The sequence below is a fragment of the Haematobia irritans genome, chromosome 3 (assembly GCF_050003625.1).
Source record: "Haematobia irritans isolate KBUSLIRL chromosome 3, ASM5000362v1, whole genome shotgun sequence".
Classification (NCBI taxonomy): Eukaryota; Metazoa; Arthropoda; class Insecta; order Diptera; family Muscidae; genus Haematobia; species Haematobia irritans.
Window position 1 is genome coordinate 48,437,754 of NC_134399.1, and position 27,957 is coordinate 48,465,710.

General features: G+C 32.8%; 1 protein-coding gene, 1 long non-coding RNA gene and 1 pseudogene across 12 annotated transcripts in view; 1 reads left to right on the forward strand and 2 right to left on the reverse strand.

Annotated features, from left to right (window-relative positions):
- Positions 1–27,957, forward strand: part of dtn (transmembrane protein 132C dtn) — a 604,515-nt gene that overhangs the window by 423,323 nt on the left and 153,235 nt on the right. For all 11 annotated transcript variants that reach the window (XR_012720541.1, XR_012720542.1, XM_075300564.1 and 8 more), the window contains 2 exons: positions 18,791–18,899; positions 18,953–19,211. Coding sequence is in view for 9 of the 11 variants with exons in the window: in XM_075300564.1 (XP_075156679.1) it covers positions 18,791–18,899; positions 18,953–19,211 (368 nt within the window). In the remaining 2 variants the exon portion in view is untranslated. The remainder of the gene's footprint in view (positions 1–18,790; positions 18,900–18,952; positions 19,212–27,957) is intronic.
- LOC142229971 (uncharacterized) lies at positions 10,729–11,235 on the reverse strand. Its single transcript, XR_012720544.1, has 2 exons — positions 11,000–11,235; positions 10,729–10,942 (listed from the first exon to the last, which is right to left on the reverse strand). It is a non-coding gene; the product is annotated as an uncharacterized LOC142229971 (long non-coding RNA).
- Positions 19,253–26,716, reverse strand: LOC142228890 (uncharacterized; annotated as a pseudogene).

A 27,957-nucleotide genomic window follows, 5' to 3' on the forward strand; every position in this document is an offset into this window, starting at 1 on the left:
AGGCAAAAACAATTCAATTGGCTGGTAAGGTTATGGCAACGGTTGTTTGGGACTTCAAAGGTATTTTATTTATTGACTATCTGCAAAAGGGTAAAACAATAAATTCAGAGTACTATTGCAACCTTTTGGATCAATTAAATGTACAAATTCGAGAAAAATATCCTGGCTTACAACACAAAAAAATAATTTTTAATCAAGACAACGCACCAGCGCACAAGAGTGCTTTAACAATGGCTAAAATCAACGAATTAAGGTACGAGTTGCTTGACCACCCACTTTATTCTCCTGATTTAGCTCCCAGTGACTTTTACTTGTTCCCAAATCCTTGCTGGCAAGCGTTTTACCTCAAATGAAGATGCAATTACAATTGTACTCGTAAACTGCTTCAACCCATAAATATACTTTTTGACTTACGAGAGCCATCATTAAATTCGGGTTAGATCATCATGACAACATTAAGAGTTCCGTTTAAATATGTACTTACGAATCTTTTTTGTTCTTCCTTCATACACTTCTAGATTGAGGCTGATAACTCTTAGGAGCCGACGGACGATGTTGAACTCCATGATGATGTATAGGTTAGTTAGTGGAGATATTCCATGCTCGGAATTGATATCTAGGATTAGGATAAATGTTCCTTTTAGGGCACCTAGGAATTACCAGTTTCTTTACATTGATTTTTAACGTTCGAATTATGCTTCTGTGGAGCCTATTCGTAGGATGTGCATTATTTTTAATTCAATCTATCATCTTGTTGACACTAACCTTAGTATTGATATGACGAAGTCTAGAATTTAAGCATATTTGGATAACTACTACATAAGTTTTATCGAATAACCTAATATTTGATCTTGTGTTTTAATATATCCGGCTGATGAGTCCTTCTTTGTAGCTGGTCAAATCCCTCTGCCTCCAGCCCGCCATGGTCCGGATGGTGTGTACGTCATGGGGACGAGGCCCTCACGGTCGGAAGGGGCGGGAAAGTGGGCGATGGGACCGTTCATATTGATATTTTTTAATAGAATAACCTCTACAGCGATTGTGGGCACCGTTAACCTTTAACTGTCCACGTGGTGGAAAATTTACCACCTCGCACACATGTATTATAAATAAGACGGATAAAATAAAGTGCATATTAATTTTTGAAAGTACAAATAATATTTCTAAGTATTGTTTTATTTTCGTTAAATACAATATGTTCTAATAAACAAATGTAATAATTATGCAAAAAAACATTTTTTTAGCAAAAATTACATAACAAAAATAATTTGCAAAATATTAATTGATAATACCAATAAAATATACCCTTGTTTTCTTAAGTTGTATAGTGCATCATTTATATTGCAAAATTATAACATTGGATAAATCCATGCCATGGAGTAGGGTATAGTGTGTTAGATTACAAAACAACAGGAGTGATTTGGATTCCTACTGGCGCCATAGAGATTTTCAAAGTACAAATTGTACCATAAATATAAAGGGAGAGAAAGGGGTAGAAAAAGACCGAGAATAATAAAAACAATCTGAAGCGTATTAACAATGTTTTCAGCACTTAGTTTTTGTTTGTATTCAAGTAATGTACAAGAAACTATTTGCGCTTGGGGTTTCACAAAATATCAAAATGGTTTTTGTAATAATAGTGATGGCAAAATACTTTCATGTACATTTCGTACTTTTTGATACATTTCCCGATCACAGTTGGCGTTTGTTGTAGTGCCACTTACGAGTCCGTGGTAGCGATGGGGATGAAATCGAGCTTTGAAATGCTGACAGGGTCTTGGCGCAAAACCTTTCGCAACTAATCTTTCCTTCTGTTGAATAAGATAAGTTAATTCGTGATCGGTAACATTCTCCCCTGATTTGTCTCCATCTTCCACGTGCGCCAGATAGTTGTAGTAAAACTCTTTCTTGATTTAAAGTTCATTTTGCTGTTATCTAAAAATACTACGTCAAGACTGATTATAATGCCTTTATTTTCTGGATTAAGTAGCCTGTAGGCTTTGTTGTCAATGCTGTAGCCCATCATAATGTATTCTATCGACGAACAGAACACATGTAGCTATGAAGTTGTAAATTTAAACATGATTCAAATGGCCTATTGTCTCGAATTTTGGAAAAAGTTCGCTGGATTAAAAAAATCTTGATATCGTAAATCGCCAAATATGAGGAATACTACTTATTAAAATATTTAAATAAATAATGGAAACACAACAAAATATTTATAATTCAGTCTTTTCATAAACATAAATAAAATAAGTAAATGTAATTTAATTAAAAAATGATATCATATATTAATTCAATATTTTCTTACAAACTAAATTTACAGAAAAAGACAAAAAAGGTTTAATGCAGTTCTTATAGATAATACACATCGCACCTATTAAACAAAAGGGTAGTAACTCTAAAAGAGACATAACGGCATTTTTTTTTAATGAAAGAGTAGTAAAAAAATGGGAGAACTTAATACACACCTTTAAGGTTTATTATAATATAAAATAATTATAACTTGATGGGGGAATAGCCCAAAGCAAATTTTTAGAAAGTTTGTATTCCTTAAAATGGATCAATTAAGAAAATTAATCGTGAAAAATGGCGATTTAAATTTGTTCACGGTTACTTTTCTTTAACAATTCATTTTAAAGAAAATAAACTTAATACCCACCTTAAAGTTTAATTGAATGGTTCAAGCTTTCTGAAAATATATTCCATATCATTAAAATGATTCGGATGGTGAAAATATGTCGGAAAACAATACAATTTATCAAGTGACGCAACCAAGAATGGGAGTAATACTACAAAAACTGGAGAATTAATAACCAGGAAGAACGTATGACAGGAAAGAAATATCAAGGTCAGATCGGACTTAAATTGCGAGTTGTGCTTTGTACACAAAATTACATATACAGGGGGCTAATCACGGCATTCGATATCGAATTCATAATCGTATCGAAAAAATTGTCGACACGATTAAAAGTTTGAATCACGGGATTCGATCGAAATTTGATGCAATTTCTTAAGCGTTGCCAACAGCAAAAAACGAGGCAGAACAAAATGAAATGACAAAATTAAGTTGGCGTCACAAAATAGAATGTAGAAAAAACATGTTTTTGGAGGTTTCAAAGTAAAAAGTAAATTGTATTGCATTATATCTTATGGACCCATACATTCCTCCAAATTCCTTCCTAATTGGAGGATGAGATGAATATAAAATAATTCAGCGACAAATAAGGAATAAAAGTGCACATTGTTATTGGTGTAAGCAGGGCTGTGGAGTCGAGCCAGTTTTGCTCGACTCCGACTCCAGCATTCTTCATCAGCCCGACTCCGACTCCGGAGTCGACTCCGGGTAATATAACTAAATCTCATTTTAATACCACTAATTTGTAGTTCTATTGTGGGGGTACCGTAAGTGGATCGATATAAAGTATCGTATTTATTTATATGTGCAAAAAAGGTCTTAATTTCACATTAGATGCCAATTGAACTCTATATTTCAAATTTAGGGCAATGTTTAATAAATAAAATAATGATATAAATACTAGAGGTGTGCGCGTGACTGAAGTTTCACTCACACTCACGCACATTCACGAAACAAAATGTTTATTCACGCACGCTCACGCACGATATGCGTTGTAGCCAATCCGACTCACGCACATTCACGAAATGAAAACCAGTACTCACGCACGCTCACGCACGAACTACTTTTAAGGAATCACGTTCACGCACGATTCACGACAATTCTCGTGATTCACGACAAATTCACGAACCTCACGACATTTTCCAAACAAAAATCTGCAAAGTTAACAAACTTCAAAAATAGAATATAGTTCGAGAGCCAAATTAATTACAGTTAAAATACGAGTATGAATTAAATCTTGATTTTTTTTCGTGAGCGTGATTTTGCAGAAATTTTATTCACGCACATTCACGAACCGATTTTATTTCTCACGCACACTCACGACATATTTATTTTAGTCCCATTCACGCACATTCACGAGACTTGCTTTGGATTTTGTTCACGACTCACGTGATTCACACGTGAATCACGCGTGTCACGAGAATTTCGTGTCACGCGCACACCTCTAATAAATACCCATCATAATATGAGAAGATACCAACAGTATATGTATTTGTGGACCAAAATTATCGATATCATCTCAAATCCTTTAAATTTGTTGCGAGCTATATAAACGTTTATATTCCCATATGCATGAATTTGAATCTGAATCGATTTAGACAAAATTGTATAAACTCTAAGTACTTCAAATTTAAATCTAACGTATGGGACGTAACACAATTTTAACAAAAAATAAAAATGCAAGGAAAGTCTAAAGTCGGGCGGGCCGATTATAATATACTCTGCACAACTTTGTATTTAGATCTACATTTTGATAAAAACTCAAATCAGACTTCTACAAAATCTCGGGCAATATCTTTATAATTGTTTAGACAATTTCGCAAAAATGTATTTATGATTCATTCATTGAAAAATTTGAAAATTTGAGTCATTTCTACAAGTTTTCGACTTAGCAGTGAGTATCAGTGAGCATACAATTATGGAAAAATTTTGCAAAAAAATTATAAAAATATTCTATAGAAACAAAATTTTGACTAAATTTTCTATAGAAATAAAATTTTGACTAAATTTTATAGACAAACAAATATTTCAATAGTAATAAAATGTTGAATACATTTTTTATAGTAGTGAGTATCAGTGAGCATCAGTAATAAAAAAAATTTTGAGAAAATTTTCTATAGAAATAAAATTTTGATAAAATTTTCTATAGAAATAAATTTTTGACCAAATTTTCTAATAAAAAAATCTATTACTATAAAATTTTGGCAAAATTTTCTATAGAAATAAAATTTTGACCACATTTTCTAATAAAAAAATCTATTAGTTACTATAAAATGTTGGCAAAACTTTCTATAGAAATAAAATTTTGACTTAAATTTTTATAGAAATAAAATTATCAATAGAAATAAAATTTTGAAAAAATGTTTGTGTAACAAACAAAATTTTGCAAAATTTTCTATAGAAATAAAATTTTGCAAAATATTCTATAGAAATAAAATTTTGATTCAATTTTATATAGAAATAAAATTTTGACTAAATTTTCTATAGAAAAAAATATTTTATTTTATTACTATAGAATTTCGAATAAATTTTTTATAGAAATAAAATTTTGACAAAACTTTTTATGGAAATAACATTTTGACAAAATTTTCTATAAAAAACAACTTTGAAAAAATTTGTCTGCCAATATTCCACATATGTATATGGCCTTAAAATAAAATTAAAAAAAAAATAATTTCGATTGTTCGAAATATTTCAAATAAATTGATGTGGGCATTAAAATGGATCGATCCAGCCCATCTGCTAGTCTAACATTCTAGGAAACATAAAAAGATAGCCGTAATTGGAAGTTGATTTTCATTTACAATCATGCTGTACATTGATCGAATGAATAACGCAATGGAAATTAATTTGCGTAAAAACTTGCTTAGTTACAAAAATGTGAAGTGTTTTAAAAAATTTAGTTTAGCCAGAGTCGGAGTCGAGCAAAATTTTTACGACTCCGACTCCAGCAAAATCTTCAGACTCCGACTCCACAGCCCTGGGTGTAAGTACATGGGTTTGAAATGGTGTGCACTGTTAGAGTCACCTTTTGCAGGCTCAATGGACGATTTCAGCTGGCGTTTAAATGGGAAATAACTTTTGGTGGCATGTCAACGTCAATTCTATCACTTTACAATTGTCTGCCGTCTTACAATTTCTTACGAGTGGAAACCTTCATAATTCACGTTTCTTACAAGGTGGTCCAGAAGCGTTATGTTGTCACGGAATGGTACGGTATTTGGTTGATCACAATCTCTTGGATATCGATCTAGCATGTGCACTTTATATATGGTTCTTTGCCAAGCTAGGATGCTCGCTCCCGGACTCGACTATGACCAATTTTTGATTAACTTTTATTGGAGTTGCATTAGTCCGAAATATTCAAAATATATTCATTATATGTAAATTTACTACAAATTAGCAACAATTCGAACTAAAACTAATATATTTACTATTCCTATATGGCGAAAACAATGTAAAAAACAAGTGAAAAATGTTTTACGATTGCAATTTACCAATCGAAAAAATTGTCGATCCAAAAAACTCGATATCGACTCCCGTGATCCGAAAAATTTAGATTTCGATCAAAAGTTCTCGATATCGAATGCCGTGATTAGCCCCCAGACAGACCGACATCGCTAAATCGACTCAGAATTTAATTCTATGCCGATCGGTATACTAAACAATGGGTCTTAGACTGCTCCTTCTTGGCGTTACAATACAAATGAACAAACTTATTATACTCTGTATTACAGAAGTAGTGAAGGGTATATCACAATGGACTGAATAGTCTAAATGAGCCTGAAACTTAATCGGGCTGCTACTTTAACCTAACTTAACTTTAAGGGTATACAAATGGTACGTTGTTGGAGCCAATTCAGTGGTTTACTTGGATCCAAGACAGTCAAAAAAAACGCAAAACTCAAGTAGTACAACGTAAGAAAAGATATGGCTACTTACAAAAAGGGTATTCTTACCAAAGTTGGAGTCGCACTATCGTCTTAAATATACGATAAAAAATATATTTTGAAGAATATTTCCCTTTCTAACGTGCACCGAAAAAAAGTTTACTATTTTTTATGAAAAATGAACTAACCCATAGTAAGAATGACCATGATTTGGCGCCAAAGATTTTTTTCGTGATTTTTTTCATGATTTTCTTATAAATTAGTTCATGTATTGCATCGTATTTTAGTCATTATTACTACGCTGTGGGAAGAATGCACTTACACTCATTCAAAATATTCCTGCTATACGGAAAAATGAATAATTTTTTGGGAAACCTGTAATAAGAAATTGGTTTGAAATAAACTGTTTGTCAGTATAATTTTCAAAAAAGTAGAGAAATTGAGGAATTAAAGGTACAACAAGCCTGTATACAACTAAGAAATTTTTCGTACAAAACAAGTAAATTTTCTATAACCACCAGTATTTTATTTCAAAAAATTATTATAATATTACACAAAACTATGATATACAATAAAGGAAATATTTTTATTCGTACGTTGGATGCAGTTACTTGTCGGTAGTTAGTAATTGCTTCTTCAAAAGAGTAATATTCTATATTATTAGGACTAAACTAATTAATTTAAATGTCCATGTTTTCTATCCATATGAAAGATATATGTGGCATAAGTTGCTATATTCATTGAATTGTTGTCCAATTTCATCGAATTTGGCTAACTTTTGTTGGGCGGATTTGTCTTATAAGCATCTGAAATTGCAAAGTTATACAAAATATAAGAAAATACTATCAAATTCTACCGTTCATATTGATTAACTTACGGTTTTCAAGAGTATTTACTAGAGCCAATAAGGATATCAGCTTAGTTAGCATTAAACAGTAAGAATATTCAAAAAAATTACCATTACAAGACCCGTCTACCTGCACGTGAAAATAATTATTTTTAATACATTGAAATTTTGGTTTTATTACAAATGGACAAAATACCGTTTATAGAAAAACTTACCACATTGAAAATCCATCCAGTAGGTACATTATTGGAATCATATCCATGGACTAATGGGACGTCTCAGAATATATTTGAAATAAAAAAATATTATAAAATTAGACATCATTTCCACTTGTCAGTATAGCATTTAGTATTTAAGGTGGATTTTAAGTTCGAGTTTAGAGGCTAAAATCGCAATTTTCATGATAATGAATTATTAAAGAAATCCATTATAAAAAAAATAATCTTTATAAAAAAAACTTGGCTTGGGCTATTCTCCATCAAGTTAAATTTAAATTTGTATCGAAGACGTATAATTTTATACTTTTCTTAGTGATTTATTTTTAATTTTAGCGGCTAAACTCGAACTTAGTACTCACCTGTAGGAATTGCTGTAACATAAAAAATATTGATTCAAAATAAATGGTTGCATCTCCAACCTGTGGTCCAGATGTAAAATAAATATAGATCATCCTATTACCACTCATGTGGTATATTTTTTATGTAAATCAATTAAAAATCCGCACTAATTTTAAACTATTAACAGAAATATACAGTTCCTTAATCTGTTATTTGTTTTTAATAAAAAAGCGTTTTTGATTTCTCTAATATCACATCATTCACTTCTTAGTTTCTAAAATGTTTCGAAATAAATGTATTTTCATTAATAACCACCAATACCGCACGTGCAATTTTGCAAAATTAAAAGCACGTGTGCACTTTATAAATGTATCAACAGAACTGAATGCAGCAATAAAACTCAAAGACACAAATAGTCATAAAGGATACATACCTGCCACACACACACGATCACTTTCTGATCGCGTTATTGCAAGAAAACAACTCTCACCACAAAAGATACCAACAACACACAAGGAACATTCCATTGTCTCTAGAATCAAAACAACCAACAACAGCATAAATGACGCAATAACAAACACAAACAATCATACGAGATATAAACAAAATGTCTCTAAAAACTCCCTCACATGATGCATTCACATTTTGCAGTAGCACATTTATTGATTAGTTGGAATTCTATCTATAAGTTAAGGTAAAATATATACCAAATCTATGAGGAATCTCTAAAAAATTATATACACCCGTCAAGGATTATATTAACTACTTTTTATTCTACTTTATCTAAAATTTTCAATGTGAGGAAAAACACTCCAACTTATAATAAAAAGGGAAATAATCTGTAGGTACCCATCATACGAATCGATAATGTGGTTAAGTTAATTTTTACTACAAAATTTTTTCTTAGTAAATTGTCCACATTTCGTAGTAAGATTTTTATATTGCCCATGTATTTTTATAATAGAATCAACGATGCATTAACTACTGTGTTGGAAATTTATTTAAGGAAAAATCCTTCCCATTTCGTAGTTAGTGAACTAAAAAACATTTACTGAATTTTTATAAGTTTTCCTTTAGCTAAGTTAATTTTCGTTGTGGTTACGAAAAATGAACTAAATTACAGTAAATTTGTTGAACTATGTGGAAGTTAAAATGGTCCTTAAATTTACAAGACACTTTTTTTTTCTGTGTGTATAATTTTGCAGCAATTGTTCACACTTGATAGAACTATCTAATTAAAATGAAATGAAGTTGAATTCGTATTTTCCAACGTTTTCGGGAGTAAAGCAAGAATGCCTGCTATCTATCAATAGTATTTCACTGAAAAAGCAGTGATCCCTTTTCCATTGCAAAATGAACTAAACTGTAGTAATATTGACCATGATTTAGCCCTTAAGTTTTTTCTACTTGTCTAGTTTATAATTCTCTTAAATTTTAGTTCATCTATAACATTGTATTTTAGTTCATATTTACAACACGATAAGATTTATATACCCCTACCAAGTTAAAAAGTCAGTATTATTTTGGTTTACTTGCTTATTTTTTGGGAAATCCGATAATAAAATTTGGTTAACAGTCTCTTTAAAATTTCGACGACTAAACTATTTTTAAGTCAACCATTCCACAGTACAGAGAAATTAAATAATTAAAGGAACAACAAACCGTTTTACTATTATGAAAATTTTCATACATTAAAATTAAACTTTCTTTAAGCAAAAGTACTTTATTATAAAAATTTATGATGAAAGTTCTTAATACAATGTTTTTGTGAATAAAAATTATGACCACGTGGAACAAGAAAGTAGTTTATTTTAACTCGATTTTTTGACATTTTGACTTTTCCTTAGTTGTTTATTCATCGTAAGTATATTTTTCACATATCTTGCTGAAAAAAATGGAAGGAGTAACGAAAATTGTTCAAATTTAACATCTAATAAAATATAATTTTTTAGCTCTTTAAATTAGCTTGTAACTTACCATATTTGGGGGCTTTTTATTAAGGAATTCAATTCAATTCTTAGATAAACGTACCTCATAAAGTTTGTACCTGAAACAATTAGAGAAATGATGAATTAACTAATACATTAACTCATAAAACTATGTTGTTATCGATGTGAAGGACATATTCTTCTTGTTAAAAGAAAGCCAAAGTTTATTAAATTATACGCTGGGGAGAAATATAGAAATATGCCCGAATCCATCTTGGAGTTGCTCTGAAATTAAATATTTTTTTTACAACAAAGAAAAACATTAAACTGGTTAAAAAAATAATAATAATAATAATTAGCAAATAATGATATAAATAAAAAAATATCCTTTTTAAAAGAAAACCACATTTTAAAAAGAATACTTACCAATTATATTAAACTATACGCTGAGGTGTAACAAACAATTTTCCAAATTCATCTGGAGTTAGTCTGAAATTGAATATTTATTTTTTACATTGAATAATAAAAATTAAATAAGATAAAGCAATTTCAATTTTTTCAGCATTTTGTCCTAAATATTGAGCATTCTTAACAACTTTTTTCTAAGCTACCGCCCTGCCAACATTTTTTGAATTTGGGGACTCTTTTGAGAATCCCCACTACGTCGAAAACAATCATATACGACATCAAAAACTCGTCGGAAAAGCGCCGTCACTATTGAGAAGTTGTACCACGCCAAGTTACTACAAAAATGTTTCGCATGAGTGCAATTATTAGGTGCCTTTATAGATCAATTTAGAACGACGCCAATAAGGGACCCTCCAAACAATCAGAAAAAGTGCATTTTAAGATAGTTGTAAAAGAATCATTGTGGTCGAGTAAAACACGTTTGTTTAGATATTTATTAATTTGATTAAACATTTACAAATTCTTAAAAATATAACATTTATACCACTATCACATTACATTTAACATAATTTTTGGCATTAATGATGATGTTGAGTTACAAGTAGCGAGTTACATGTTGCTGCGTCTATCAACCAGTGTTTTTATTCCATGGAGGCAGCGTGTCTGTAAAATATCTGAAAAACAATCACTTTATTCCATTTGGAAAATCACCAAATTGTTCACCTATATACCTTTCACAATTTTAAGCGTATAATCTATGTTTTCAGAACTTTATTTTCGTTTTTATTTAATTAAAATATAACAAGCTGGTTGCGCTTTGCGTTTCACAAAAAAAAAAATGGCTTTTTTAACAGTAGGGATGGCAAATTACTTGCATGTACTTTTTGATGTACCTTTTCATGATGGTTGAAGTGACATTTACGAGTCTGTGGTAACGATGAGGTTGAAATGGAACTTTGAAATGCTGGCAGGGCGATAATCACTTCGCCATCTTACATCTCATCGCTAAGATATTAATAACTGTCATTTAAAAGTTTTAATAAACAAACACCAATATATGTTTCAAAAAAAAAACAAAATATTCCATACCTTTATATTCCCTTGTTACATACTTGCTAAAAAGATGAAACAGCCCACGCCAACGCCAACTATACAACTTAAACATGCCAAACAAAACCAAACATTCCTACAACAACAAAAACACATGTGCCTTCATTGAAAACAACACCTCATCCAGCCAAATAAACCATTCGCGAATAATAAACACACACACACAAACCACTGAAAGAACAAAAATAAAAACAAACCCACGCTCAGATACACACAACATCCCCATCACTCGCTACCCAAGGCCGTATTCAGTGGGGGATGAGGGGGACGCTTTGACAACCCCAAAATGATAACATCGTTATACGGTGTATCGATGGTTTTTACAACCATTAAAAAGCACTGAAAAACAACATTTCATACGTCTTTCCAATTGTTTCTAGAATGCTTTAGGAGGGTTAGAATTATAATTTTACAGTACCTTAAAACCGCTATTGAAACAAAACAAAATACGTTGAATATTTTATTGTTATATTTATATTAGTGTTTCACACTTTACAAAGGAACATCAGAAAACTTAACAATTAATAGGAAAAATACATAATTAAGATTAAGATTGACATTTCTAACTGGTAAAAAAATGTTAATATGGTTTTCACGTTGGAAATAATAGACTCCTCCCTTTTTTGAAGTTATAAAGTAAACTTCTCCGTACACTGCAAATTTCATTCTTCAACTCATTTTTTATCTCTCCAATTTCGTCCTTAATAGCCCTTAACTCTCTTCTAACTTCATCCCTGAATGAAGCTACATAGACAGATAAAGAAAAACATTTGTTGATAATGGCCTCTATTAGGCGAAATACATTTCCTTATTCTCGTCATCCTTATTTACGGAATGGGATGGCATACTGTGGTCCTCCGTCTCGAAAAAAATCCAAATTATCATCTATAGCATCTGTAAAGTGAAAAATGAATTAAAACAATTATATCAATTAAGGATTTCAAAATGTACCTCTTCTGTGTTTTAGCTTTTGTCGCTTTGCTTGATTCTTTCCTACGAAAGGCATCGTTCCAATGGAGTCCAACCTTTTATCAGTGTCTGTAGAAACAAATTGAAAATATAAAGAAATGAATTCTTTATTGCACGACATTTTTCTTACCTTCAGTTGTATCAAGGGTGTTAATTTTCCTTTTGTTAAGATTTTGAGACATTTTACCAATATTTATTCTTTATTTTATTTTCTTATTTCGAAGTGACGCTTGTTATCGCCGTTATAACTGTTTCACGTTTGTTTATGAATTGTTGTTTCTTGTACACAGAGTTGCATTTTTTCAGTGTTACCAACTTAAATTCCTAAATTATACAAAGAAAATTCCCGACACTAAAGGTGAGTATTTAGTTCGAGTTTAACCGCTAATTTTCACTAAAGTGAAAACTAAATGAGTAAAAAATGTCATAAAATTATACATATTCGTCGCAGATTTCATTATAACTTGATGGGGAATATCCCAAAGCAAATTTTCACAAAGTTTGTATTCCTTAAGATGGATTATTAAAGAAAAGTAATCGTGAAAAATTACGATTTTAGCGGCTAAACTCGAACTTAATACCCACCTTTAGCCGCTAAAAACGCAATTTTTTCACGATTACTTTTCTTTAATCATCCATTTTAAGGAATACAAACTTTGTGAAAATTTGCTTTGGGCTTTTCCCCATCAAGTTATAATAAAATTTGCAACAAATATCATGCATTTTTCTTACTGATTTAGTTTTCACTTTAGCGATTTTAGCGGCTAAACTCGAACTTAATACTCACCTTTGGTCGCATTTTTTCACTAAAGTGAAAACTAAATCTTAAAAGGCATTAAATTATGCATATTTGTTGCATTTTTCTTACTGATTTAGTTTTCACTTTAGCGATTTAAGCGGCTAAACTCGAAGTTAATACTCACCTTAACATGTGGAAAAAAAGTAATTATGTCTAACAAAATTTCTTCAATTAGTCGATAAATAAGTACTTATATTTGGGTTTTGGCGTGATGCCAGCGTTTTGTTTAGTTAAAACTTTCTACAATTGCCTCATTTGTAAAATTAACCAAAATTGTTGTTCCTAGTGGTTTCACTGTTAATGTACATATTCACTTTATATGATAAAGGAACATTATTCTATTATAAATCAATTCATATCAACAATAATACATCCATTACTCATTAAAAACCATTGGACATTGATGGAACATGCATTTTCAACGAAAATTATATGGAAAATTTACTATTTAAAAACCGTCAATTAATTTGTTTAGCAAGCGTTGTTTCAACGTTGGCTTCCAACGCTGTTACAACGCTCAATATTTATAACCATCGTAAATTTCTGACTGGGTACCTATAAAACTTGCACAAATCATAGAATACTAGTTGAATAGCCCGTCAAACGACGGTCGAAAAAAACAAATTGTTTTTGTTCTCGCACCACAAATTTCATTTTTGGAAAATGTCTTTCTGCTTTTTATTTGTGTTTGTTGTTCTTTTTGTGAACATGACTCGCTTTGTTTGGCCATAGCAACAATAACGAAACAGCCAAACACACATGTGTAAATGAAATGGCGCAAAACCTGCGAAAAGAACCTGCCTAATTCAGCGATGGAAGCACTTGGAGGGTGCAATAAAGAGATATTTCCAAACGTGCATATTCTTTTAAAAATTTTGGTCACTTTGCCAGTTACTCAGGGATGGAAAATACAATTTTTAAGAAAGTACAAAAATTTTTTTTATTATTTTTTTTATTATTTTTTGAGCGGAAAGGTACTTTTTACTAAATTTCAACAAAAATTTCACTGGAAAATTATTGTCAAGAGACTAAATTTTAAAGAAAATAAAATTTTGACAAAATTTTCTATATAAATAAAATTTTGCAAAAATTTTCTATAGAAATAAAATTTTGCAAAAAAAATCCTATAGAAATAAAATTTGTACAAAATTTTCAATTGAAATAAATTTTTGACAAAATTTTCTATAAAAATAAAATTTTGCAAAAATTCTATATAGAAATAAAATTTTGACAACATTTTCTACCGAAATAAAAAATCGATAATATAGAATCACATTCTTTTTTCGACTAAAACATTCTTGAAGTTCAATAAAATCCGGTTTTTGACTATGTCTTTTACAAAATCGAGATTTTCTTCCCACATGAACATGTTTGTTTTGCCATATTTGTAAAAGGCTATTAGCAAATAAGGTTGATAAAGACTTTCTCAAAATATTAAAATATTTTGTCAAAGCTATTGTACCATAAATCTGATATCGACTCAAAAATGTCTACACAAAAGGTACTAAATCATTCGCGGGGGTACTACGGTACTGACCGGGGTGAAAAAGTATTGCAAAAAGTACAATAGTACTGCATTTTCCATCCCTGCAGTTACTACGTACTCATCCGAACTTTCATTTTCAACAATGAAGAGATTAAAGACGTATCTTAGAAATTCGACTAGCGAGAGTAGACTCAATGGATTGGCATTAATGTCGGTTCATCGCCGAATAAATGTGCCGACTGAAGAAGTAATTGATTGATTTGCTGCCCAAAAAGCCCGTCGGCTCAATTTAATATTATAAAAATATTGTATACATACACGGATAAAAAAGACTGTTTTTCATATGTTTGGCTATAAACATTATATGTTTGGAACACACATTTTTAAACACAATATTTTTGAGTGCAAGCATATAATGTTCATAAACTAGCATAACATGTTTGGGACATATATGTTAATATGTTAGAACATATTATGTTTGGGACATAAAATGTTTTTAAATATAATATGCTTGGATGCAAACATATATTAATTTAGAAATAGCCTATAAACATATATGTGTTTAGTAGCTTGGAGCGCTATTTAACAGGGAGCGATATTGAATTAAGTTCGTGGTTGTTGCTTGTTATTACAAAATTAACATTTTATTTTTCCTTGGGCAATTGATCAGCTACTTCTTTGATCCTTACAAACTGTGTGGTCCGCTGTTCGAATCCCCGTCCGGCAAAAGGTAAATTTAAAATAAAAAAATCATAAAATTGAATAATTTCTTCTACAATGTTTGTATTGCACAAAAAGGTGCTAAGAACTAAAAAATCTCGTGGAAGTGAGAAAGATGTTGGGGAATATACAATTAGGCAGAAACAAAATTTTGAGCATTCAGGTCGAAAACCTATGTTGTTAGCACCTATATTACCTGTTTATTTTCATAATTCATTATGATTGTAAATATATAAATAAATAAATAAAATTTTGAGCACAATATTGTTTGGGAGATTTTTTTAAGCATATAATATTTTTGGGTGCAAAATGCTTCCAAACATATTATATGTTCACATAAAAACATATTGTTTTTTGGAAGACAACATTATTGAATTTGGATGCAAAAATACAAAATGTTTGGAACTTAGACTACCCAAACATATATTGTTTAGACCAATATGCTTTCAAACATATTATATATTGGAAGAGATCAAACATATAAATGTTTGGGCAATACCCAAAAATGTATATGCTTGAAGCAAAATATGTTTGGGAGTATATGTTACAGAGGCGATTTTTTGTGAGGGTGTACCTATGCATAAATAAAATTTTCTACACATGAGATTATATGAATATTTTTTTTAAAGTATTTTCTCATACAAAAACTCTTTATAGTAAATTACACTTATTATTTAGAAAGTATTTTACATTTCATAAGTAGTTTTATAGTATGACGAAATAATTTTTAACTACCAGTTAAGAAAATTTTTAAGGAAATTTCCATCGTATTTTGTAGGCTATGAACTAAACGATTGCTACTTAAAATTTGTAAAATTTCCTTTCGAGTAGTTAATTTTCGTTAAAGATACGAAAAATGAACTAAAATTCTGGAAAATTCTTGTAATAAATTATTGTAAAAATCTGCTTAAATTTACCAGGCACTTTTTTTCTGTGTTGATAGAAGTGGTTTGGCGAAAACTTGTCTAAACATAACTTGGAAGAACTATATTGAGAACCTAACCTACATTGAGAAAAGTTCCTGGCGCTTTGTAGATCGATACAAACGTATGGAGCTTAGATATAGGGATAAGGTATATCTGTATTTCTCGTTGAGAATTTTACAATTTCCCGACGACACGCCGAATTATGCTATTGCAATTACACTTGGGTTATATTGAAGAATAAATATTCGATTATGGAAGCAATACAAACCCACATATTCTTCCAAAAAAGAAAGTAGTTACAAAAAAATATTTTAGTATAAAGAAAAAGTAATGAAATAAAGCTCATTTTATTCGAAATATATTTAACTAACTGTTTCTAGACCAAAACTGTGATTTTTGTCCCATTTTTATTTTTTATGAATAAAAAAAAAAATTAATTTAATGTTTTTTTTTTTTTTTTTTTTTTTTTTTTAACTTGAACGATATCTCTAAAACTGCTTGGAAATTGAAAAACAATGTAAGCTCGGCTTAAAGAGAATATTGATTGGGAGTTTCATATTTTTCTTTCTAATTTAATTCATTGGAATTTCAAGTTATTCCAATATATGTAGCGGAAGTGCTTTAATTTTGAACATAACGATATATCTCGATGTCGAGCTGATAGAAAAAAACCAAGTGCAGATTTGGATTCAGCGTCCCAAATAACCTTAAACAACATTCAGTTCTTAATCATTATATGAATCTGACAATTAATTTGAAATTGCAATGAAGTATTTAGTTTTTTGAATTGTATAACTAAAAAGTCAAATAAAATTAATTAAAATTAAACTAAAACACTAAACTAACTACTTCCCGAAATCTACCAAAATATTAGGCTTATATATTGAATAACATTTGCAAAAGTTAGGAAGCCCGACTAATATACAGATGGTCATGTGTTGCTGCGGATACAAAATTATGGACATAACATAGGTTAGGTTTTTTCTTTTTTTCTTTCTTTTATTCTTAAACATTAAAAATACATTGTTTAAGTTATAATACTACAACTTGTCTATTTTCAAAATGACTAACCAGTAGTTTTTTCATATTGATATAAAAATTTACGGAGTTAAAGTATCAAATTGTGGCTTGTTGATTGAATCGAAATTTCAAATCATGTGGTTTATATCTCTGAAGTCTTCTGTTAGATATATGTTGTAAAAGATGTGGTATTTCTGACTTTTTTTGTGACTTATCAGTCTCATTTAATGCGCTTCTGCTTGATGATAGATTTCTGCTCTCACTGTTTTTATATTCAGATCCCTATGCAGATCGTTGTTCTTTATATACCACGGAGCGTCCACTATATCTCTCAACACTCTGTTTTGAAATTGTTGAATCATATCTATGATTTGATTTTTAGCGCAACCCCATAGTTGTAGACAATACTTGTTTGTACACCATTAGTTTATTTGGAATTGACAAATTAGATTTTCTCCGAAGTAACCATTTTATTTCCAATGCCTTTTTCTTACCCTTTATGTGCTCCTTCAATTTCAGCTTTTCATCAAGTGTCATACCAAGATATTTCGCTGAATCAGCTCTAGGTACTTCTTGATCTTTAATATATTAGTTTAGTTTTTATTAGTTTTTTTTAGTTTAGGTTTTATCTATTTCTGTGTAAAGTTGACATGCACAGATTTTGAACTGTTTAATTTTAGACCCCATTTGTCCATCCAGTTATCAATATAGTAGTTTGCAGTTTGGTTGTTGCCATTATCACTGCGTCGTCAGCAAAAGTGCTTATTATGCAATCTTCCTGAGGCTGAAGGTCATATGTATTATATAGAGCATAGGACCCAATATGCTACCTTGCGGTACTCCGCGATAAAATCGGTCTTTTAAATACGATTCCAGCAAAAGGCAGTAGTTGCTGGGTAAAATGCTTTTCAATTTGTGTATTAATGACGGGTGTACTACTCCGTCAAATGCTTGTGATATGTCTAAAAAGACTGCATAACATACCTCCCTTCTCTCAAAAGTGTCTTCAAATGCCGTGTCCGTCAAATGCTTGTGATATGTCTAAAAAGACTGCATAACATACCTCCCTTCTGTCAAAAGTGTCTTCAATGGCATGAGTTATTCTGTGAATTTGCTCTATTGTAGAGTGCCCTTTTCGGAAGCCAACTTAATGATTAGGAATGATTTTTTCACGCTCGAAATATGAGTTGAGTCGTTTACATACAATTTTAGGTTAGGTAGCAGCCCGATTTATTGTCAGGCTCACTTAGACCACAGGCTCACTTAGACCACATTAACTAAAAGTACCTAATACATATGGGCACTTCTAGTTTTAACCACTGAACCTACTCGATTTTTTTCTTTTGTTGAACCAACCAGATTTTTCCAAAAAAAATTAGCAGACTGCTCAACTGGCGATTTTTTCCTAATCACATCTATGTTGTCTTTATGTTTATTTCTCTTCATATTATTAATTTAAATTTTGTCTTTATGTATTTATATTTGTATATAGGTTGGTTTGTCCCACTGGTAATGAGCACAAACCTAGTGAATATTGTCCACCAGTTCCACCACACAGAAATGCAACTAATCTTTCTAATGGCTTGAATCATAACAAAAAAGTAAGTACAATTTTTACCATGAGAATTTTATTATTATTCTATTTCAATTTTAGCAAATTTCCACCACAAAAAGAAATGGGTTACCAATGGGTACAAAAAACAATATATTACCCCAAATGCAGCCATCATTGTTAGTTGATAAAAAAAGTGCGGTGGGAAATTCGTCGAGAAAAGAAGAAAAACATAACGCCGAAAAACTTGTTGAGTGTGGATTACACAAATCGAACGCATTTCAATTTGATTCACTAACTCCCAGTAAGAAATTTTTGAGTTCGGTGAAACCAAATATGAGGAATGGAAATGTAATAAAAGGTAGGTTATAAAAACACACTTAAAATGTGTTCTGGCCAACACTATACACCGTCATAGACCTGAAAAATGTACACGAACATTTCTTTTGTGTAGGCTTAGTGTACAGCCATCGTATGCAAAGTTAGAAGTTTTTATTTATAACAAATAAATAACAGATCTGAAACTTTAATATGTTTTTTATAAATATTTGCAAATTTTATTGGGAAAGTCACTTATATATGTCAGAAACCACGAGTTTAAAAATCCATCTAAAATTTGAACCGAAATTTCCTCTGATTGGTGTATAAATTTTGGGGTTGTTTTAATCAGCTGATTTTCAGTGTGTTCGAAAGTATAATGTTGCCATAATTTTTAAAAGTTAACACAAAAAAGTTTTAAGCAAAATTATCTTTAATTTTTGTGAATACTATCCGCTTTCCTAAACAAATCAAAGGTCTTTTTGAAAATATAAGGTAATTAAATTATAACTTTTACAAAATCAATGGGCTAAGAAAAGTGAATTTTACCAAATTTATTGCATGAAAAATATGGCATCTTCAATTCTGCAAAGTGTTCTTGGTGCACAAATCACTGAGCAAATTAAAAAAAAAAACCTAACGCCGCCAATATCTTTCTGCACATGGAGGCCGCCACGATAGAAAATTTGTTTGCAATATTATTGTAAATATTTAAGCAATACAAATGAGAAAAACCTTAACAGAATAGTTAATTATGCCCACTATAATTAAATTTCCTTTAACGTATGGATGTTAAAAACTGTTTGACCAAAACCAAAATTAAAACTTCTCCGCCGTCAAAAACAAAAACGAGAACGACACGGCGATCGTTTGTTCATGAGTAACATTGAGGTCGTTTGTTCATGAGTAACATTGAAAAAAAAAACAAATCAAAACAGATTTGAAGCATCACGCAATTGTCTCCTTTTTCCTGATAAATTGCTCTTGTCCTTACATTATTCACTGCTAACAAAAATCCGGCGGGCATTTTATAGCTTTGAGTTACGCACTTACTTTTAATTTTTTATGTTTATACCGGCAAAATATGTTTTGTTTATAATTTCTGTCTGCAAATAATATGGCTTGCAGAAAAAATCAGCTGTCACATTTTTCGATTAAAAGTCCGAAAAAAGTGTTCACACGTGTGACTCAGAACAACTAACTTTGTGTGTGGTGTGTAGAAAGTGTATAGTGTGGTGCACAATGCGGTGTGACCCAGAACAGACATGATTGCCTACCGCTTGCATTATTGTTTCATATACTTGTTTTTGATGTTCATTCAGCAACGTCACATTATTTCGAACGAATTCCTGCAATGTATCAACATTGTATTGCAGCTTTCGATTTAATTATTGGTTGAATGCATCGTGCATAGATCGATTTGGCGCAATCATTCCTAATTCAATCAGTAGCTTGTTTGCAATAGTCAAGCATTGATCATCAATCAGAATCAATCTTTCATTGTAGATTTCATCGGTTATTTGGATATCAGGATTATTCGTTTAAATGCGCAAGCGATACAAAATATCTTCACATATGTAGTCTTTGTATTTGTTCCATAACTGAATTGGTTGTGAAGGAAAACATATGATGATAATTGCGAAAAGCGTTCGTATTTGGTACGCATTTGATGAAATAACTGAATCCGCAAGTGTTAAATCCCATTGAGAGTCCAGCAAATCCATTAATTGACATGCTTCTCGATGTGTTTGACATTGATGCCCATTCACAGTCTTCAAATGCGCGAAGGATTTTAGTGCACGAACATTAACCAACAGCAGTCGTAACTAAAAACATTCATCGTTTCTAGGATGAACAGTATACATGCGACCTAGCGCATCAGTGGAAAACATATGTTGCCAATCTGGAACTGGGGTTCCTTGTTTGCGTCGTTGGAATTTCTTTGTTGATTGATTCCAAGTGTAATTCTTGGGCATTTCAACGCACATCAGCGTCGCTGCGATCTGTTTCACACATTGCAAAGAAGCCTTTTGTGGCATACTTGCACAAATATTTGATTGATTTGGCCGAATGACAACTCTCAGGGGCAATATGTTATGGTACAATGAATTCATTTCCGATCTCAATATCTTGATTTTTGACTTTAGCTTTAATAGTTCGACCATTAACTTCTTTTGAACGCCGACGATAAACTGGATATCGTTCCCCGTACCTGTTTCAGCAACTAACGGTCGCGGATATCGTTTTGTGCACTTTCCATCAGCCATGCAAGGCGATAATGGATTTACGAGGGCAGTTCGGAAACTTCTTAGCCTAGCACAAAAAGCGCGGTATAGACAGAAAAAAGTTAAGTGTTTTGGAAACTTCCATCTCTGTTATGATCACATGTTAAATTTTGTTTCGATCTGGCAACTCCTTCATATAGAAACAGGTGTTCAAACAAGACACATCCGCAATTTTTTTACAATGGAAAAATTAGAAATGCATGCAGTCATTAAATATTCACAAAAAAAAGTTTTATCGGGACAAGAAATTCATAATGATATGGTGAATGTGTTAGGTGAAAGTGCTGAATTTAACCGTGGTCGTACAAGCATTGAAGATGAACCGAGTAGTGGACGTCCAAAAACAGCAACAACAACAGTAGCCAAAGTGCATGATATGGTATTAAATGACCGACGAATAAAAGTGCGCGAAATTGCTAATATCATGGGCATCTCAAATGATTTAATTTTGCATGAAGAACTACAGTTGAAAAAGCTTTCTGCAAGATGGGTGCCGCATTTGTTAACAGTCGATCAAAAACGCATAAGAATGAACATTTCTCAAGCTTGTTTGGATCGTTTTAAGCGAAATAAAATGAATTTTAAGCGTCGTTTCATTCCAGAGACAAAAGAACAATCCAAACAATGGAATGAAGCTGCGGGAAGTGCCCCAAAGAAGGCAAAACCAATTCAATCGGCTGGTAAGGTTATGGCAACGGTTTTTTGGGACTTCAAAGGTATTTTATTGATTGACTATCTCCAAAAGGGTAAAACAATAAATTCAGAGTAGGTTAGGTTAGGTTAGGTGGCAGCCCGATGTATCAGGCTCACTTAGACTATTCAGTCCATTGGTGAACTTCTCTCTTATCACTGAGTGCTGCCCGATTCCATGTTAAGCTCAATGACAAGGGACCTCCTTTTTAAAGCCGAATCCGAACGGCGTTCCACATTGCAGTGAAACCACTTAGAGAAGCTTTGAAACCCTCAGAAATGTCACCAGCATTACTGAGGTGGGATAATCCACCGCTGAAAAACTTTTTGGTGTTCGGTCGAAGCAGGAATCGAACCCACGACCTTGTGTATGCAAGGCGGGCATGCTAACCATTGCACCACGGTGGCTCCCAATTGCAAGCATTCTTTCACGCGAATAATGCTGTGCAGAAATTGATGCGGTTCATCTAATGTTGGCATCATTGAATCGTACAAAGGATATATTTGTCCTTGTGTCTGTATTTGCAAACACTCATTTATTGAAGAAATACGGTATATCAGGCTCACTTAGACTATTCAGTCCATTGTGATACCACATTGGTGAACTTCTCTCTTATCACTGAGTGCTGCCCGATCCCATGTTAGGTTAGGTTAGGTTAAAGTGGCAGCCCGATTAAGATTCAGGCTCACTTAGACTATTCAGTCCATTCCCAGTCAGAAAAAACCATCGGAAAAGCGTTGTGAACGGTTGATAAAAAAGCGTTGTTACAACCCCAAAATGATAACATCATACCACGGTGTATCGATTGTATTTAACAACGTTTTCAAAGCGTCATGAAAACAATATTTTATACGCTTTTCCGATGGTTTAACGAACGCTTTGACAACCCCAAAATGATAACATCGTTATACGGTGTATCGATGGTTTTTACAACCATTAAAAAGTACTGAAAAACAACATATCATACGTCTTTCCAATTGTTTCTAGAATGCTTTAGGAGGGTTAGAATTATAATTTTACAGTACCTTAAAACCGCTATTGAAACAAAACAAAATACGTTGAATATTTTATTGTTATATTTATATTAGTGTTTTACACTTTACAAAGGAACATCAGAAAACTTAACAATTAATAGGAAAAATACATAATTAAGATTAAGATTGACATTTCTAATTGGTAAAAAAATTATTTTAACATGGTTATTATTACATTTGTTGATAATGGCCTCTATTGGGCGAAATACATTTCCTTACTCTCGTCATCCTTATTTACAGAATGGGATGGCATACTGTGATCCTCCGTCTCGAAAAAAAACCCATGTTATCATCTATAGCATCTGTAAAGTGAAAAATGAATTAAAACAATTATATCAATTCAGGATTTCAAAATGTACCTCTTCTGTGTTTCAGCTTTTGTCGCTTCGCTTGATCCTTTCCTACGAAAGGCATCGTTCCAATGGAGTCCGACCTTTTATCAGTGTCTGTAGAAACAAATTGTAAATATAAAGAAATGAATTCGTTATTGCACGACATTTTTCTTACCTTCAGTTGTACCAATGGTGTTAATTTTCCTTTTGTTAAGATTTTGATACATTTTACCAATATTTATTCTTTATTTTATTTTCTTATTTCGAAGTGACGCTTGTTTTCGCCGTTATAACTGTTTCACGTTTGTTTACGAATTGTTGTTTCTTGTACACAGAGTTGCATTTTCAGTGTTACCATCTCAAATTCTTAAATTATACAAAGAAAATTCCCGACACTAAAGGTGAGTATTAAGTTCGAGTTTAGTCGCATTTTTTCACTAAAGTGAAAACTAAATCTTAAAAGGCATAAAATTATGCATATTTCATGCAGATTTCATTATAACTTGATGGGGAATAGTACAAAGCAAATTTTCACAAAGTTTGTATTCCTTAAAATGGATTGTTAAAGAAAAGTAATCGTGAAAAAATTGCGATTTTAGCGGCTTAACTCGAACTTAATACCCACCTTAAGCCGCTAAAATCGCAAATTTTTCACGATTCACTTTTCTTTAATAATCCGTTTTAGGGAATACAAACTTTGTGAAAATTTGCTTTGGGCTTTTCTCCATCAAGTTATAATAAAATTTGCAACAAATATGTATAATTTTATGCATTTTTCTAATTGATTTAGTTTTCACTTTAGCGATTTAAGAGGCTAAGCTCGGAAGTTAATACTCCCCTTAACATGTGAAAAAAAAAGTAATTATGTCTAACAAAATTTCATTCCGAGCAACAGGGGAAAACACACTATGCACACTCTGCAATTTGCAGGAATTAGAAAATTTGCCGCACTTTGTGGGAATATTTCCTGTCCTCAAAGATATAAGACAAAGGGTTTTTGGAAGAGCTATCTTAACGCACGAAGAAATCATTGAAATTCCAGACGGAAAATTCCATTATGATTGGGCGAATCTTATTGCATACCTCAAATCTGCAACCCTGTATCGTAAATTCATAATTAATGAATACCAATGAGTCAAACATTGTACTATTTAACATACACATAAATTGATAATTTGTCGCACCGGCTCACGACATCATTGTCACAGCCGTAAAATCTTTCTTTCAGTACAAATAATATAACGTTACATATAATAGATGCATAAAGTAAAATGAATTTATATATTTTATGTTATTTCTGAATAAAGAATATTACTACTACTACTAACAAAATTTCTTCAATTAGTCGATAAATAAGTACTTATATTCGTTTAGTTAAAACTTTCTACAATTGCCTCATTTGTAAAATTATCCAAAATTGTTGTTCTAGTGGTTTCACTGTTAATGTACATATTCACTTTATATGATAAAGGAACATTATTCTATTATAAATCAATTCATATCAACAATAATACATCCATTACTCATTAAAAACCATTGGACATTGATGGAACATGCATTTTCAACGATAATTTTATGGAAAATTTACTATTAAAAACCGTCAATTAATTTGTTTAGCAAGCGTTGTTTCAACGTTGGCTTCCAACGCTGTTACAACGCTCAGTATTTATAACCATCATAAATTTCTGACTGGGTTGTGATACCACATTAACTAAAAGTACCTATTACATATGGGCACTTCCAAGATTGTTCCAAAAACATTAGCAGACTGCTTAAGTTCACGTTTTCAAGGTCCGCCAGTAATCTGAAGCTATATGCCCCTAAAATTTGCTTACGCCTTACACAAAATGCAGGACACTCACACACGAGGTGTTGTAATTGATTCATTTTCCTCCGCATCATGACAGCTCATACAATAGTCATTATACTTCGCACCAATAGTTTTTGCAAAATCGCCTATCAGGCAGCGACCCGTTATAGCAGATATCAGGAGTGATATCTGGCGTCTCGAGAACACTATCATATCTAGTGTGCGGTTTAAGTTTAAATGGGACCATATTTGCTTAGTGTCGTTACAACCCTTACAATTCTCCCATCGAACATTTGCTATCATGACAGCCTTCTCACGCAGTAAGAGCTTGCAGGTAGCCAGAGGCATACCAACAGATTCTAGTTCCCCTGGAATATGTAAGGTAGTTCCTAGCATGCTAGCTCATCTGCTTCGCAGTTCCCCGGTATATTCCTATGGCCAGGCACCCATATTAGGTGAATATTGTGCTGCTCAGCCATCTCATTGAGAGATTTGCGGCAGTCGATTTTCGAGTTGAGGAACACAGAGTCCAAGGATTTTATTGCAGGTTGACTGTCTGAGTATATATTAATGTCAATATTGCTTGGAGCATTACTTCTCAGCCAATTCACCACTTCTCTTATTGCTAATATTTCAGCCTGAAAAACACTACAGTGAGCAGGTAATCTTTTCGCTATTCGAAGTTCCAGATCTTGGCCATCCAATTTGGAGCCATCAGTGTAGAAATCTATATATCTTTTATTCCCCGGGGTCCGTGTACACCACGCCTCACTGTTGGGAATTAGAGTCTCAAACTTTTTGTCGAAAAGTGGTCTCGCCAAAGTGTAATCCACTACGTTAGCCACATCTGGCATTATTTTGAGGACCGAACTATGACCGTAACTTTTTTCCGACCACAGCGATAGCTCGCGCAACCGCACAGCCGTTGTTGCAGCTGACAGTTTGGCCAAAATGTTTAAAGGCAATAGATGCAGTATGACATTAAGGGAGTTTGTTCCTGTCTTGCTGAGTGCACCTGAGATACACAAGCACGCCATACGCTGAACTTTGTCTAAACTTGTTGGCTGGTGAAGTGCCGGCCACCAGACTACAACACCATATAGCATTATAGGTCTAACCACTGTCGTGTATAGCCAATGCACAATTTTTGGTTTTAGTCCCCACTTTTTCCCTATTGCATTTTTCCACGAGTATAAAGCTATCGTTGCTTTCCTCGCCCTTTCTTCAATATTAAGCTTAAAGTTCAGCTTCCTGTCCAAAATAACGCCAAGGTATTTTGCACACTCACTAAAGGGAATTTCAATACCCCCTAAGGAAATGGGCCTAACCGTGGGAGTTTTGCGATCTTTGCAGTACATGACTAGTTCTGTCTTTGCAGGACTTACCCCAAGACCATTATCTTTCGCCTATTTCTCAGTCAGCCGGAGGGCTCTCTGTATAATATCTCTAACTGTTGATGGGAATTTTCCCCTGACTGCTAGCGCCACATCATCTGCGTATGCCACCACTTGTATCCTTTCTTTTTCTAGGGAAACCAGAAGGTCGTTTATAGCAACATTCCAAAGAATTGGTGATAGAACTCCTCCTTGAGGAGTGCCTCTGTTCACATACCTTTGTATGTTTGCTTGTCCTAGTGTGGCTGAAATGCGTCTCTTCCTTAGAAGTTCGTCTAACAGCCTAAGTATACCTGGATCAACATTCAGAGTTGTCAGTCCATTTAATATCGAGCTCGGATGGACGTTATTGAACGCCCCTTCGATGTCTAGAAACGCCACGATTGTGTATTCTTTGACAGATAGTGAGCTTTCAATAAAGCTGACTAGTTCATGTAATGCGGTCTCAGTAGACCTGCCCTTCGAGTATGCATGTTGTCGTTTCGAGAGCAAACTTGAATCGACGCTAGTTCTAAGATAAATATCTATCATCCTCTCCAGAGTCTTAAGTAGGAATGATGATAAGCTGATTGGTCGGAAATCCTTCGCATTCGAGTGAGAGGCTTTTCCCGCTTTAGGTATGAAAACGACTTTTGATTCCCTCCACTTTCCTGGAATATATGCTAAGGTGATACATCCTATATCTATCGCCGACAACCAGGGGATAATTCTGTCGGCCACCGCTTGTAACTCCGCCGGAGTAATTCCATCAGGTCCGGGGGATTTGAATGATCCAAGGCTATTTAACGCCCATTTCATTCTAGATTCTGATACAATTTCCTCGATAGCAAACGACCGCTGAGCCACTGTGGCACCGCCAGTACATGGTTCAACCGTATGATTTCCGGGAAAATGTGTGTCCAATAGTACCTCCAGCGTCTCCTCACTGGACGTTGTCCAATTGCCCTCCGATGTTTTAATGAAACCTGGAGCGGAGCTCGTGGATGCTAGCACCTTCCGTAGTCTGGAAGCCTCGGACGTATTCTCAATGCTGCTGCAGTAATCATTCCAAGAGTTATGCTGAGCCTTTCTCAGTTCTCGCTTGTATCCTCTCAGATTCTTCTTGTAAGCGTCCCAATCCACAGGAGCTCTGGTGGACTTTGCTTTGTTAAAGAGCTTCCTGCACGATTTCCTCATATTACCTAACTCCGACCACCATGGTGGTCTAGATTTCCCCCCTTGGCTTCCCTCTAGGGCATGCAGC